At 40.9% G+C, this 14023-nt stretch overlaps 1 protein-coding gene across 1 annotated transcript in view; it reads right to left on the minus strand.

Annotated features, from left to right (window-relative positions):
- The window catches only part of cacna2d3 (calcium channel, voltage dependent, alpha2/delta subunit 3), a 75971-nt gene that overhangs the window by 28675 nt on the left and 33273 nt on the right, over nucleotides 1-14023 (minus strand). Inside the window, exons 15-24 of the mRNA XM_060910339.1 lie at nucleotides 12536-12607; nucleotides 12377-12457; nucleotides 12128-12202; nucleotides 7826-7909; nucleotides 6254-6325; nucleotides 6100-6161; nucleotides 5944-6011; nucleotides 5588-5633; nucleotides 3258-3355; nucleotides 695-788 (exon numbers count right to left, since the gene is read on the minus strand). Coding sequence (XP_060766322.1) covers nucleotides 695-788; nucleotides 3258-3355; nucleotides 5588-5633; nucleotides 5944-6011; nucleotides 6100-6161; nucleotides 6254-6325; nucleotides 7826-7909; nucleotides 12128-12202; nucleotides 12377-12457; nucleotides 12536-12607 — 752 coding nt within the window. The remainder of the gene's footprint in view (nucleotides 1-694; nucleotides 789-3257; nucleotides 3356-5587; nucleotides 5634-5943; nucleotides 6012-6099; nucleotides 6162-6253; nucleotides 6326-7825; nucleotides 7910-12127; nucleotides 12203-12376; nucleotides 12458-12535; nucleotides 12608-14023) is intronic.

Genomic DNA, 14023 nt, shown 5'->3' on the forward strand with positions numbered 1-14023 from the left:
GAAGAAGAAGGTAAACCTGCGCATGTGCACACGGACTTCCTCTGTCTGCTTGACTGCGCCAAGCGAGCGATTTCATGCACATTATTTGCTTTAATCCCCTCAAATTAAATAACTTCCCAGCCACAGAATGGCCTGATATTTTGTGAGATATTACAGAAATAAACAGATATCGCAATCACCACATTTCAGACAGAACTAAATTTCACCGATTTTATGAAATCGAAAGGCCGTCTAGCTTTCAACAGGAGACAAAACAACAAAAATCCTCTTTACTCCAAGCTTTTCAAGAACATCTGGGTGCAAATGTTGAACGTTTTAGTCATGTGTTCATTAATTATCCCATGAAAAGTGTTTGTATATAAATGAAACTGTAAATCTGTAGATTTTAGACAGGAATTAATTTTTCAGAGAGGAGAATTTACAACCGGAGTCGAGTGGTGTACGGATACGACAAAACCTTCAGAAAGGTGGAAAGTAACCGGGACTACTTTTTAACATCTGCTCTGAGAAAGACTTCATTGATAAAAGTTTGAGTAGTTTCTCTTTCATATGAGGAAATGTTGCGCTCAGGCACTCCAGATGCTGTGAAATGATATGAGGTTGCAAAAAAAAAAACCAGAAGTTTTCCTTTCAGACTGATTCAGAACAGAAAGTGAAAGTTTGATTTGAGAAGATCTCACGAAGCGAGACTCACTCTGACTTGTTGAGAGCGAGGCCAGTCCAGTAGGACTTGAGTGGAGCGGTGATCACGGCGTCAAACAGAACCTGCTGGATCAGTTCCCTGTCGCCTACGGCAAGCCAGAAGTGACATTCACATACTCACAATACACACAGAGACACAGAGACACAGGTGTGTAATGAGGATGAGGTTGCGGCTCACTGGGGCAAATCGCAAACACCTGCTGTGACATTCACATATTCAGAAACGGAGACAATGATGTTCGTTTCCAAATAATTGTTTTGATGACAAGATCAAAATTCAGTCTGAGAGATTCAAGTGACTGAAGTAGATGAAAGTTTGTCTGAATTTGCTTTAGTTTGAGTCGTTGAGATGAAACGACGTCGTTACTTTATTTAATTTTTTTTTTTAGCTCATGTAGCCGCGGGCAAGGCTGGATGAGCTGTTGTGATCCCGCGTCCGTCGTTGTTTGTCCACAATTTACAAAAATCACTACTCCTCCTACAGGATCGATTGGATTTCGATTAAACTCCCACACAATGTTCCCCAGGTGGGTGTGCACAAAAGTTGTCAAGACGGTGGTGCCACCTTTCATATTTATGATTTTATGAGTGTCTGAAATTTTTGGGTGACTCGTCACATGAAACACTACTCTTCGTAAACTGATGGGACGTTTTCACTGAAACTCAGCCAGAAGACTCTAAAGACATATTCCAACAAGAATTGTTCACCAGGTGGCGCCACCTACCATGGATGAGGCTACACAGGGGCCATGTGCAATTTCACGAAAATCGCTACTCCTCCTACAGGACTGATCATATGGAATGTTCCTCAGGTTGGTGTGTATAAAAGTTGTCAAGATGGTGGTGCCACCTGTCATATTTACGATTTTATGGGCATTTGGAAATTTAATAAAAATAAAATAAAAATTAAATTTTTTATTTTTTTTTGGTTTGTGTAGTTTGATGTTTGTTTTTGTTTGAGTGTTTTTGTCCGTCGGTTGTGGTGTAGCTCCGGACCCAGTTTTGGGTGTCAGGTCCCTCCAGGCCTTGGTTCACTGTGGGTGATGCCTGCGCTCCTAGCTGTGGACTGCAGTGGGCTCGTTGCTCATTTTGGCATCATGGTTGTCCAGCGCTCTGTGCTTTAGTGCTTGGGGTGATTTTGCTTGGTGGCATTGCAGCGGCTGTGCAGGTGGTTTGGGACATACCAGTGCTCTGCATGACGGTGCTTCTGTGCTCACTTTGTGGATCCATGGCGTGGTGTTCCGAGTGATGTTGCCCGGTGGCTGTGCTGGTGGTGTGGGACTTGTTTTTGTGCGCCTTTTGGTGGGACTGTGGCTGCTACACCATTGGAATGACATCCTGACCTCTATTTGGTGGACTTTTTTTTCCAACCTATAAATGTAAAGCAACCTTGGGTTTTGAGAAAGGCGCTATATAAATTGAAATTATTATTATTATTATTATTATTATTATTATTATTATTATTATTAATAGTAGGAGTAGGAGTAGTAAACTGCAAGGATGTTTTCACTGAAACTCAGCCAGAAGACTCAAAAGACATTCCAACAAGAATTATTCACCAGGTGGCGCCACCTGCCATGGATGAGGCAACACAGGGGTCACATGCAATTTCACACAAATCCCTACTCCTCCTACAGGATTGATCGGATTTCAAACTCACACACAACACCAGTGGCCGGTATGAGCTACAGCCTCATTGAGGCTATTTATTTATTTATTTATCTATCTGTACTTTCCTTGAGTTTTAATATAGTTTTAATACTAATGTGTTGACTTTTACAAACAATATTTCAAAAGAAAAATCTACAAAGTGTATTAAGGCAGGAGGCGGGTGGGTGGGTGTGATATTCTGAGAAAAAAAAAATCAGAATTTCCCAGACTAAAGTCATACATGTATGGAAATAAAAAAAAACTTCAACATTCTCTGAGATTAAAAAGTCTGAACCAAAATCTTTCTTTCTTGCGCTATGACTTCAGTTCAATTTAAATATATGCCACGAATCGCAGCTTTATCACGTGATCATGTTCTCGTTTCTATAGAAACAGCTCAGTGACTCGACGTGCACGGTGGATCCTAAACATCATGTAAAGCTAATACAGTCGCAACAGATTAAAACAAAGTGAGTCATCAGTGACAGGGTGAAGTTTTCTGTCAGGAGAAATGTATTTATCTTTCATTTCTGGAAGGAGTCTCCAGTGTCAGCGCTTTGTAACTCTCAGAGCTGAACCTACAACTTTACATTGTTCTGATATCTTCAGGATGGAGGAGTTTACACTTCTTTACGATAGCATTCGAGAAAAAAGAAAGCCTGGTGATGGAGTGAGTGTTTATCGCTGCTTTAATGGAGCAAGTTTGTTTCATGAAATGTAACTATAAATGGATAAAAAGTACGAGGCGGACTTCAGGACGTGATGTTATTGGAAAACGATCAGTATAGGACCAGTTCATCACACCACTCTGTCACTGATGACTTTCCTATAACAACGTACACACACACACACACACACACACACACACACACACACACACACACACACAGTTTGTGGTCTCTTACACTTGAGGTGTGGTTTGCGACCCGTCAGGTAGAGTTTGATGGCCTGAACCTGCGTCAGGTAGCGATGCTCGTGATGCTCATCAGTGTTGCAGTACGTCCTGCAGAAGAGACCAAATGTCATCGCGTGTTCCAGCTCCAGCAAAACGTTGGAGATAAAAATATAAATTACATGCTGTGGCTTTACAGATAATGAAACTGACCCGGCACCTTTACAGCACAGCGCAATTAATCACCTCATATAAAAACACCTGAGAACAAGAGGAGGACAGGAACATCCTCACTCTCCTCCCCAGTGAAGGACAAAAGTGTGTGTGTATGTGTGTGTGTGTGAGAGAGAGAGAGAGAGAGAGAGAGAGAGAGAGAGAGAGAGAGAGATACACTCATGTGCTAATTACAGGGCACACTGTGGTGCTGGAGCTCCTTCTGGAGTTTGAGGAGAATTTATTTCACAGAATAAAGTTTGGTCTCAACGTTGGAGTGAAATAAGATCAGTTAATGCTACACGTGATCACTGAACTGCTATAGTTAGCTTAATATTCACAAGAATGATAGCACCACTGGCTAAATTACATCCTATCAGATTATTATAGCGGGCGGCACGGTGGTGTAGTGGTTAGCGCTGTCGCCTCACAGCAAGAAGGTCCGGGTTTGAGCCCCGTGGCCGGCGAGGGCCTTTCTGTGCGGAGTTTGCATGTTCTCCCCGTGTCCGCGTGGGTTTCCTCCGGGTGCTCCGGTTTCCTCCACAGTCCAAAGACATGCAGGTTAGGTTAACTGGTGACTCTAAATTGACCGTAGGTGTGAATGTGAGTGTGAATGGTTGTCTGTGTCTATGTGTCAGCCCTGTGATGACCTGGCGACTTGTCCAGGGTGTACCCTGCCTTTCGCCCGTAGTCAGCTGGGATAGGCTCCAGCTCGCCTGCGACCCTGTAGAACAGGATAAAGCAGCTACAGATAATGAGATGAGATTATTATAGCGAGCATCATACTATCTGACTTGTGAGGTGACTTTAGTGTTTGCACAATGCTGTAATTAGATATCTGTATCATTGAGATTGGCTCATTATTCTCACTACTATTATTGTACGACTATTACAGCTAATGCTTCCTTCATGCTAAGCATTGTTATACTGTAATTAGCATAATGTTTTCTAGCTGACTAGTGGACCAGGATAAATTACACGGTCCCAGATTATTGCTCAAGAAATATCCCACGCTAAGCATTATTATATTTAGCATGACAGTCATTCACTTTTTAGGAGCGTTTGCTAATTTTGTGCGATGTACAGTACTGTATAAGCAGCTGTTTAGCTTCACTTATTATAATTAACTATTATATAGTGAACATATAGATAGTGTTTCATGCTAAGCATTATTATAGTTAACATAACTTGCTAGTCAGGCTTAATATTAACACAGTGTTGTATTTAGATTGTTGGCTTGTCTAGATTAGCTCATATTGCTCCTTAGGTTGTGTAAATACATCCACTGTTTCATGCATGTCTAGCAGACCTCGCTAATTTGGTGCTACTTAGCAAAACCAATTATTCTTAAGTATTATTTTGAAAATACAGCTAGTATTTCATGCGAGGTGTTATTATGTTACGTCCTAGCAGATTACTGATGATGTTTGCTAAGCTATCTATGTAGCTGGTTGCTGCTATCAGAAACTGTATTTTAATACTTTCCTAGATTAGCTTGTATATTGTGCAACTCCAGACAGGGTTTAATGCTAAACATTATGCTAAGCTAGGAAGAAATATATAAAGGCTAGTCATGATGTTACATATGAGCAATCACAGTTCATCAGGTTTATCTGAACATTTTTCCAAACTTCTTGAGCATTTTAACATTCTTCAGAATGAGTTTCTGCAGACGTTGATATTAAATCACTCGGTGAAAATGTGAATTTAATTGCATTTCATCTAAACCTTAAATGAACCTTAAATTTAGTTGTGTACAGTATTTCAGTTAGCTTTAAGACCTGCCCTTAAATTTAGTCGCAACTTTAAGTCCTTTTACTGAACTTTTTAAATTCATTAAATATAATAGTGACTTACTGGTGCTCTTAAAAGTAATAATGACTCTTTTTAAGTACACTTAAATGTTAAATCGAGTAACTTTAAGTGACATCTTAAACGTTCTTTTTCACAGCATTTCATTATCTTTATCTTTAAGAAGTCGTGGAAAGTCACTGAAAGTTAAACAATAAGAATTCTTGAAGTGAAAAGTAAACGCACTGAAATTTAGCATTTCGCTAACTTTTAGGATCCTTGAAGAAAATCTTAAAGCTGTTCATTTGTTGAGTGAATAAAAGTGTCAGTGTGTATTACCATTCATCTGCCAGGGCCACGCCCGGCTGGTCCAGATCACGCAGACCTGACACACACACACACACACATCCAGAAAACAGACAGAAATTCACAAACTTTTTTCCCAGAATTCTTTTTTTTTATGATTTAAATTGACGTAAATAAAATGATGAATTTGAAGCAGTGCACCAGTCTTAGCCTCAATCACTCAGACTATTAAAACTACTGTCTGTAAGGTTGGTTCAAATCATGATTAATAAAATTAGAAAAAGATTTACAGACATGGTGTATTGTTTCGATGTCAAACATTCTGAATTAAAATATATATAAGAATGAATTAAATATAAAGTAGAAAGAAGATAAATACGGTAATTTACCTGCTTCCAGTGAAACATTTCCCTTAAAGAAGTGCTTTCCATGACCTCGAGACAAAGCCACTCCAACACTACACACACACACACACTTTCCTCAGTCAACTGAAAATCATTCGAGCTGTTTTTGAGGTTTTATAATAACAGTCTGTGCGTCTGTACCTGTACGAAGTTCCTCTGATGTCGGTGAAGTAGTAATCATTGTGCATCGATAAAACACGTTTCTGCAGAAAAGCAAGACGATGTTAAAGACCTCTAATGAAGAACATGCTGTATATGTGAGGGATGTGGCTTAGTGAAGAAAGCCGGCACTCACCCCTCTATCCACCGTCCTCTTCACCTCCATGGAGAAGGTACCTGTTTTTCTGTTCACCATGGCATTCCTGAGCTGTGGCAGAAAACACAGCAACTCGTGAACGTCATTCATACATCATCCCACATCAAACCCTGGATTCTGATTGGTTTGTTTATTTTCCCGAACAGCCTCAAATCACAGGTTTATCACAAGTATTAATGCCCTCGTTTTAATATGTTATCATTTCTATAGCAACAGCTCTTTCATGAGGATCAGCACTCCTTAGCAAGCCTTCGCAAGAAATTCAGATTTAATGCAAATGCAAATTGAAAATGTTCAACAAACACAAATACAAACACACACTGCTTCCTGGATAAACTGGTGCTCAATTGACTGAATTTGCATACTGGAACATGATTGGCTCTTATTTTTTATGATGCAATAACATCAATACAATACAGATCAGAGTCAAAACTATGACGACATATTAGGGCTACTGTTGGTTAAAAAAATACTACAATGAGGGAAGAGGTCATATTCTGAGAAAAAAAACTCAGTGTTTCTGAGACTGAAGTCGTAAATTTATGACAAAAAACCCAACAAACAAACTTGGATATTCTCTGATTCTTTTAAGTCATAAATTTGCAATAAACAAAAACCCTCAGAAATTCTGAGATTAAAATTCACAAATTTCAGAGGGAAAAAAAATCAGAAAAGTAGTGGATGTTCGTGTGTTGTGGAGCTGAGGGAGGGGGAAATATTCAGAGAAAAAAAAACCCCAAAACTCTGAATTACTGAGATAAATTTGTCAGAAAACACTCAGATGTTCTCTGAGACAACGATCACATGCGTCCTGGCTGCAGTGCATTCTGGGAAATGTAGTTGAAAATCTCTTTGTGTGTTATTGCACCATCGAGGAGGAAAGAGTGCACTTCCTGTAACTCTCAGCTCAGCCGTGGCGTCTGTGGTGTTCCATGATTTTCTCCAGGTTTTTCTTCTTTTAAATTTATGACTTTATCATCTCTGAGAATATCAGCTTTTTTGTTTTCCATGTAAATGTACAACTTTAAAATCAGAAATTCTGAGGATTTTTTTCTTGGAATATTTCTCGGAATTTACTTTTTTGCCGTTGTAAACAGGGGTGCAGATCCGATGTCAGGATTGGGGGGGACACAAAAGTGATTTTTTTTTTTGCCCGTATGCAACTCATATCATGCAACCATAAATCACAACTTCGTAGAGGCTCGCCATATCATTCAAAAAGTACTGCACAGGGAATCATTTGTCTGAAAATACATTTTGTTTGTACAATTTTGAATAATTTAGGGGATTTTTATTGGGTGGGACAATTCATGTTTTTCAGAAATTGGGGGGGTCATGTCCCTCCCATCCCCCCCGGGATCTGCACCCATGGTTGTAAACCCTTGCAGTGACATCCAGTTTGTCCACTCAAATTACTTCCCTCAAAAAGATTCAATAATAAAAGGAATATAAAGTTTATAAAGTTTAACGTGACTATAAACTACGGTATATTCACCCTCTTTCTTTTTCTTTTTTTGAAGTGTTTTCAGTGAAACAGAAAATATTACGTACATAATTATCAGTGTCTTCCCACTCCACCTCAGACAGGTCAACACTGCTGTAATGGGCCTTCCATCTCTTCTGACCGTCCTGGTACTGTACACACACACACACACACACACACACACACACACACACACACACACACAAGAGCAGTTTAACAATGAAAGAGAGAGAGAGAGCAAAAGTAAAAACAAAAACAAAACAAAACTCGGATCACAAGAGTCACATGATGTCCACAAGATGGAACAGGATGAGTGTAGTCGAAGGAGATGCAGTCGTTCTCCTGCAGGGGCTGCTTTTGACCCCAATCTCACACACACACACACACACACACACACACACACACACACACACACAACACAGATGATCAAACACACCTACTTCTTTAACCACTTACCTAAAAAATTATATTTAACAAATTTGAGTCGTAACTTTTTTTTTTTAGATCTTCATCATAAAGTTAATCGTAACCTTTGGAATATTTATGAGCAAATTGGTATCCGAGGTTGAGACAATCCTCAGGAACTGTGTGTACATCACGCAACACTCTGTTTCCTATTTCAGGTTGGAATAAAGCCGGCCCTTTCCCTGCATTCACACTCGACAAGTGGGCGTGTCAGCATCAGTACAATTGTCACTTGTGGGTGTGGCTTGTGTGGTTGCATTGGAAGGAGTCTCCAGTGTCAGAGGTAAAGCTGAAACTTTAACTTTTCTGACATTTTCAGGACAGAGACGTTTACACTTTGTGGTTTAATTTAAAAAGACACGCTGGCGACGGAGCGACTGTTTATCATGAGAACAGGAAATAACGTGTCCTGCGGATAAATGACGTAACTCTTAACAGAATAAAAAGTACCACGTCATTCTTTCATTTCATTCATTCAGGAAGAGAAAACTTCTGACCTGCTGTGAAAGGAAACTAATCAACTCTGGACTGATCACAGTGTCTCTGCTTCATCGCACCGCCACATCGTTGATTAGTTTCCTTCCTCAACATGTATTTTAATATTAGAACAAAACCCAGGAAAGGTTGTTGTTTTTTTAATTCCATTTTTGACACATAAACTAAATATAAAATACTTTGTAGAAAAGGGAATTGAGGTGACGATGACAGACCTGATCAAGGACCCTGTCAGAGCCAATCATCAGCCGTTTTTCAGGCTAATTTGCATAAAATTGAAAAAAATCTCATTCTGAAGGTTATTTGTTGATTGTTTTGTTGTTTTCTTGTGTGAATGCAGAAGAAATATTGAAAACAAACCTGTTTTCAATATTAAATTCAGTTCAGTTCACTGATATTGTACTGGAATAATGTTAATAACTTATAATAATAATAATAATAATAATAATAATAATAATACACAACTAGTCATGCTAATAAATAATAAATAAATAAAAATCATACAAAGACTGATCAGCTGAGACAAACACTACAGTCACACAAAGGTACAACAGTCAGGACACTCACTCTCAACACACACACACACACACACACACACACACACACACACACTCGGTATGGCTGAGCGTCGGCCAGTGTGATTTGCACAAAACACAAAACTATATGCACACAGTGGCACAAATACCGTGGCTAACACACTAACACGGTTACAGACACACACACACACACACACCACCACCACACACAGTCACACACAGTGACTGGATGTTAGGAGAGGAGGGTCTCTGTGGTTACCTCGGCTCTCAGCTCAGGCCTGGCAGGCACCTGAAGGAGCTTTTACTCCTGCATGCAATACATCAAAGGAAAAGGGTTCGCATTACAAAACTACAACTCCCAGCATGCACCTCTGCATCCGTCCAGCTTGTCATGGCACAGGGCTTTACCTGTCTGAGTGTTAGCTGCAGTAATTCTGAGGGGATTCGTTAACTGTATGATCAGGTGCAGGACGACACACGGTCTGTGCATTGAGCATCATTCGCAATTTTATTGTTTGTTTGTTTTTGTGACAAATGATCACTCGCATTTTTCTTTTAGACAAGTGTCGTCATTCAGCCATGACATGTATAATGTTTCTCTGTTTAGTTCTGCTTTAAACCTCGGAGTGAACGAGTACATTTTTGTTTCTTGGTTTGTTTAGGGTGTTTTCACACCTGGTCCCCTTTAAAGGAACCAGACTCAGTCCTCTTTAAGTGGACCAAAAAGTGGACCAACAGAAAAAGAAAAATTTATTACAAAGAGGACTGGGTTCTCTTTCTGGTCCAGTTAAGCTTTGATGGGGCCTCAGTCCTCTTTCTGTTCACACCAGGTCCTCTAGAGCCCTCAGACCCCCAGTGCACGGAATTCTGGGTAATTTTCTCTTGAATCAAAATGTCTGCTGCCATGCTTGCCCTGCTGTATTCTTTGATCAAAATAGTGCGGATTAAGGAAAATAACAGTAAGTTCAGAGAACTGTAAAGCGGCTGTGCTAAGTTCCAAAAGGAAGTTGAGTTTCCCTGCTACAGTCACGTGACCAACTACGGCAAACGAAGAAGGTTAAACTACAGTGAAAAAGGCGAAGTGAACCCGGTGCACTTTTTGTTCACAATGCGCAGATTAGGCGAACCGTACCGTTGATTTTTAGCGAACCGTACTGAGACCACCTCCTGAGGTGGTCTCAGTTCGGTTCGTTTTAAAGGGGTCTGGGTACGGTTGGAGTGTTCACATATGCGCAAAAAATGCTGAGTCATCGATCTGAGTTCGGTTAGATGGCTGAAAGGGACCAAGTGTGAAAACACCCTTAGTTTTTTTTCCCCATAAGTAACGTTTGGGAGATCAATCCAGAAAAGTCACGTCCTCAAACTTCTGATTATTCCAACATCTACATGTGGGAACCGCCACAGTATGGAAGAGCCCACCAAATACACTCACCGGCCACTTTATTAGAAACACCCCGACATCCACCTGCTGTTTGTTTTCTGCAGGTCTCTAATCAGCCGATCGCTCGACAGCAGCACGATGCATCAAATCACGCAGATACAAATCAAGAGCTTCAGTTAATGTTCACAACGTTCAAAAAAATTGTGATCTCAAAGTGTGACTTTCTTTCTTTCACTGTGGCATGGGTGTCTGTTTGAGCCAGATGGAGCGTGAAGGTTTGAGTGTTTCAGAAGCTGCTGATCTCCTGGGGTTTTCACACACAACAGGCTCTTGAGTTTACACAGAATGGTGCAGGAAACAAAAAACATCAAGTGAGTGAGTGAGTGAGTGACAGTTCTGTGGGTGGAAACAAATGCCTTGTTGATAAGAGAGGGTCAGAGGGAAATGGACAGGTTCATTCGATCTTTCTTTTGTGCCAGGAAGGATATAGTAACTCATATAATCACTCTTTACAACTGTGGTGAGCAGAAAAGCATCTCAGCATGCACCAGCAGAAGAACACATGGGGTTCCACTCCTGCAGCCAAGAACAGGGATCTCAGAATCAACAACAAGTTCCTATTAAAGTGGCCGGTGAGTGGATAATCCCTCTAAACCTGTACATCAGCTCCGTTACATTAATGTCATTTCGTAGACGATCTTATCCAGAGTGACATGCAGTGTACCCAGAGCAGCCTGGGGAGCAGATCAGGGTTTGGTGCCTTGCTCAAAGGCACTTCAGCCATTCCTGCTGGTCCAGGGATTCAAACCAGCAACCTTTTGGTCCTAAAGCTGCTTCTCTAATCATTAGGCCATGGCTTCTCCACATGACACAACAGAAAGGAGTTCATGAGACTGTCCATTTGAACTGGTCTGGGTGGGCAGGGCATACTCTCTCTCCCCTGTCAATCACAGTGACGCGAGCCAACTACAAACGTCTGTGAGCTCATACTGGAAGTGGGCGGAGTATACTTTCCTCAGAGTCCATAACAGTTTGAAGATTTGCATCTGTGTTTACAGAGAAGATTTTATTTGACCTGATTGGTTGCGCCACTCCACTGACAGCTCAAGTTCAAAACGAAGAAAGCGAACACCGAACAGCAGATATTACATCTGATCTTCTGAGGATTGACAACTGAAGACGATGATAACTACAGCGTCATTTTCCCAGACTGGCTTCTAGTTTTGTGAAGTAAAATAAGAATAACTCAAAAAGCTTGTGTTCTCATTTAATCCAGAGGATCATTTTCTTTCCAGAATAAATATATTTTATGCATTTATCAGTGATTATGTTTTAATAAAATGACCAGCAATGCACAGCCCGTGCTTTCTGTTTTGAGTGACTTCCTGCAGAGTTAAACGGAGTGTGTTTGCTGTGGTGGAAGTGGTGTGTACTTGTGTATCAGTATAATCTCGGTGTACGTTGGTTGTGTAACAGGACGGTGGTTTCCTTACCAGATGTCGGAGGTCTGGATGCATGAGGATGTAGCCGTTATTGGTGACAGCAAACGCGTAACCGTGAATTCCCAGCTGGAGGAAGAGCACAAAGATTTCATAAAACTTGAATATTTTTTAAATCTCGGCATTAAATTAACACTGTTGAGGAAGTGTGTGTGTGTGTGTGTGTGTGTGTGTGTGTGTGTGTGTGTGTGTGTGTGTGTGTGTGTGTGTGTGTGTGATGATAACTGTCAAGACAGACACCACCTTGTGTTTCGGGACGGTTTTCATCAGGTCCTGAATGGGAATGTCTATTCCCACTACACCCAGGAGAATGCCTTGGTTTTTCTGATAAGTGAGATGGAGAGGAGAGGATTAGCGATGAAGATCATTCAAGATCATGCACTTTATATCACACACACACACCGTCTCATTCTTGGTGCTGAAGACAGGCATGGCCACCGTGGTCATGGGATTCGGACCGTCGCGTGCAGAAAGCTGGAGAGATAATACAACAGAGAGCAGGAGGTCAGGGTGAGATACGCAGGAGTTCATTTTATATCCTTCTGGTTGTTATTAATCACAATAAATATCAATAAGTTCTAATAACAGAATAATTATACTTTTAGTTTCATGAGTCACTGTTTCCCCTTACACTCAAAATTAAAACACTCCATTTAAATGACTTCAGACACCGACTCAAGAGTTTTCTCCTGAAACAAATCAACATCATGCACCAACCGAGCGATATAAAGGCCTGGGCCGCACGATTAGTTACCATAAAATAGCATTGTGGTGTTAGCCTGCAGTGTTTCACTCTTTTGTTGTTGTTGTTGTTGTCAGTTGGCTGTATTTTTAAATACACTCTCGATACACCCAATCTGCAAGAAATGCTGTATTTTGGTTTGGCGAGCCAGCCAGGAGTAGGCTTAAACCAATCCTGAGCCAAGGAAACTCAAAGAAACTCATATGGTGAGAATTTGTACCATCCAACGACAGGCTGCATCAGAGTCTGATTAAACAAACAAGACTCGAATAAAATATGACACATAGATGTTATCCCGGGCAGCACGGTGGTGTAGTGGTTAGCGCTGTCGCTTCACAGCAAGAAGGTCCGGGTTCGAGCCCAGTGGCTGACGGGAGCCTTTCTGTGTGGAGTTTGCATGTTCTCCCCATGTCCGCGTGGGTTTCCTCCGGATGCTCCGGTTTCCCCCACAGTCCAAAGACATGCAGGTTAGGTTAACTGGTGACTCTAAATTGAGCGTAGGTGTGAATGTGAGTGTGAATGGTTGTCTGTGTCTATGTGTCGCCCTGTGATGACCTGGCGACTTGTCCAGGGTGAACCCCGCCTTTCACCCGTAGTCAGCTGGGATAGGCTCCAGCTCGCCCGCGACCCTGTACAGGATAAGTGCTTACGGATAATGGATGGATGGATGTTATCCCAAAAAGATTAAAATGGAATATTTTATGTAGAGGGGTTTTTTTTGTTTTACAGCTGTTGTTTTCTTTCATATGAGGTATCGTTCTTTTCATAACGTCATCAAAATACTCTGTGTCTAGTGCAATGTGGCTAGTTTACCTTTTCGATAAACTATGTCTATGAAGAGAATTATGTCTTGTTTGAAAAAGTGATAAGATTTTGTACTACTGTGCGTCGTGAAAGTTGTAGCACAACCAGGGCTTTCCCCAGAAAAAAAAAATATCAGCCTGTAAGGGCAGGTCCAGCCTAGAGGGCCTCAAAGGCTGCGAGAGGGTTCCGGGGGCATGCTCCCCTGGAAAATATTGAAATTAGAGACTTCAAATGGTGCATTCTGGTGGCATTTAAGGATAATTTAAGCACAATTCAACATAATTAAATTTGCTGTTTTTTTTTTTTTACTTTGTCAAATATGCAAGGGGCAAAATTAGATTTGA

The sequence above is a fragment of the Neoarius graeffei genome, chromosome 26 (assembly GCF_027579695.1).
Source record: "Neoarius graeffei isolate fNeoGra1 chromosome 26, fNeoGra1.pri, whole genome shotgun sequence".
NCBI classification, from domain to species: domain Eukaryota; kingdom Metazoa; phylum Chordata; class Actinopteri; order Siluriformes; family Ariidae; genus Neoarius; species Neoarius graeffei.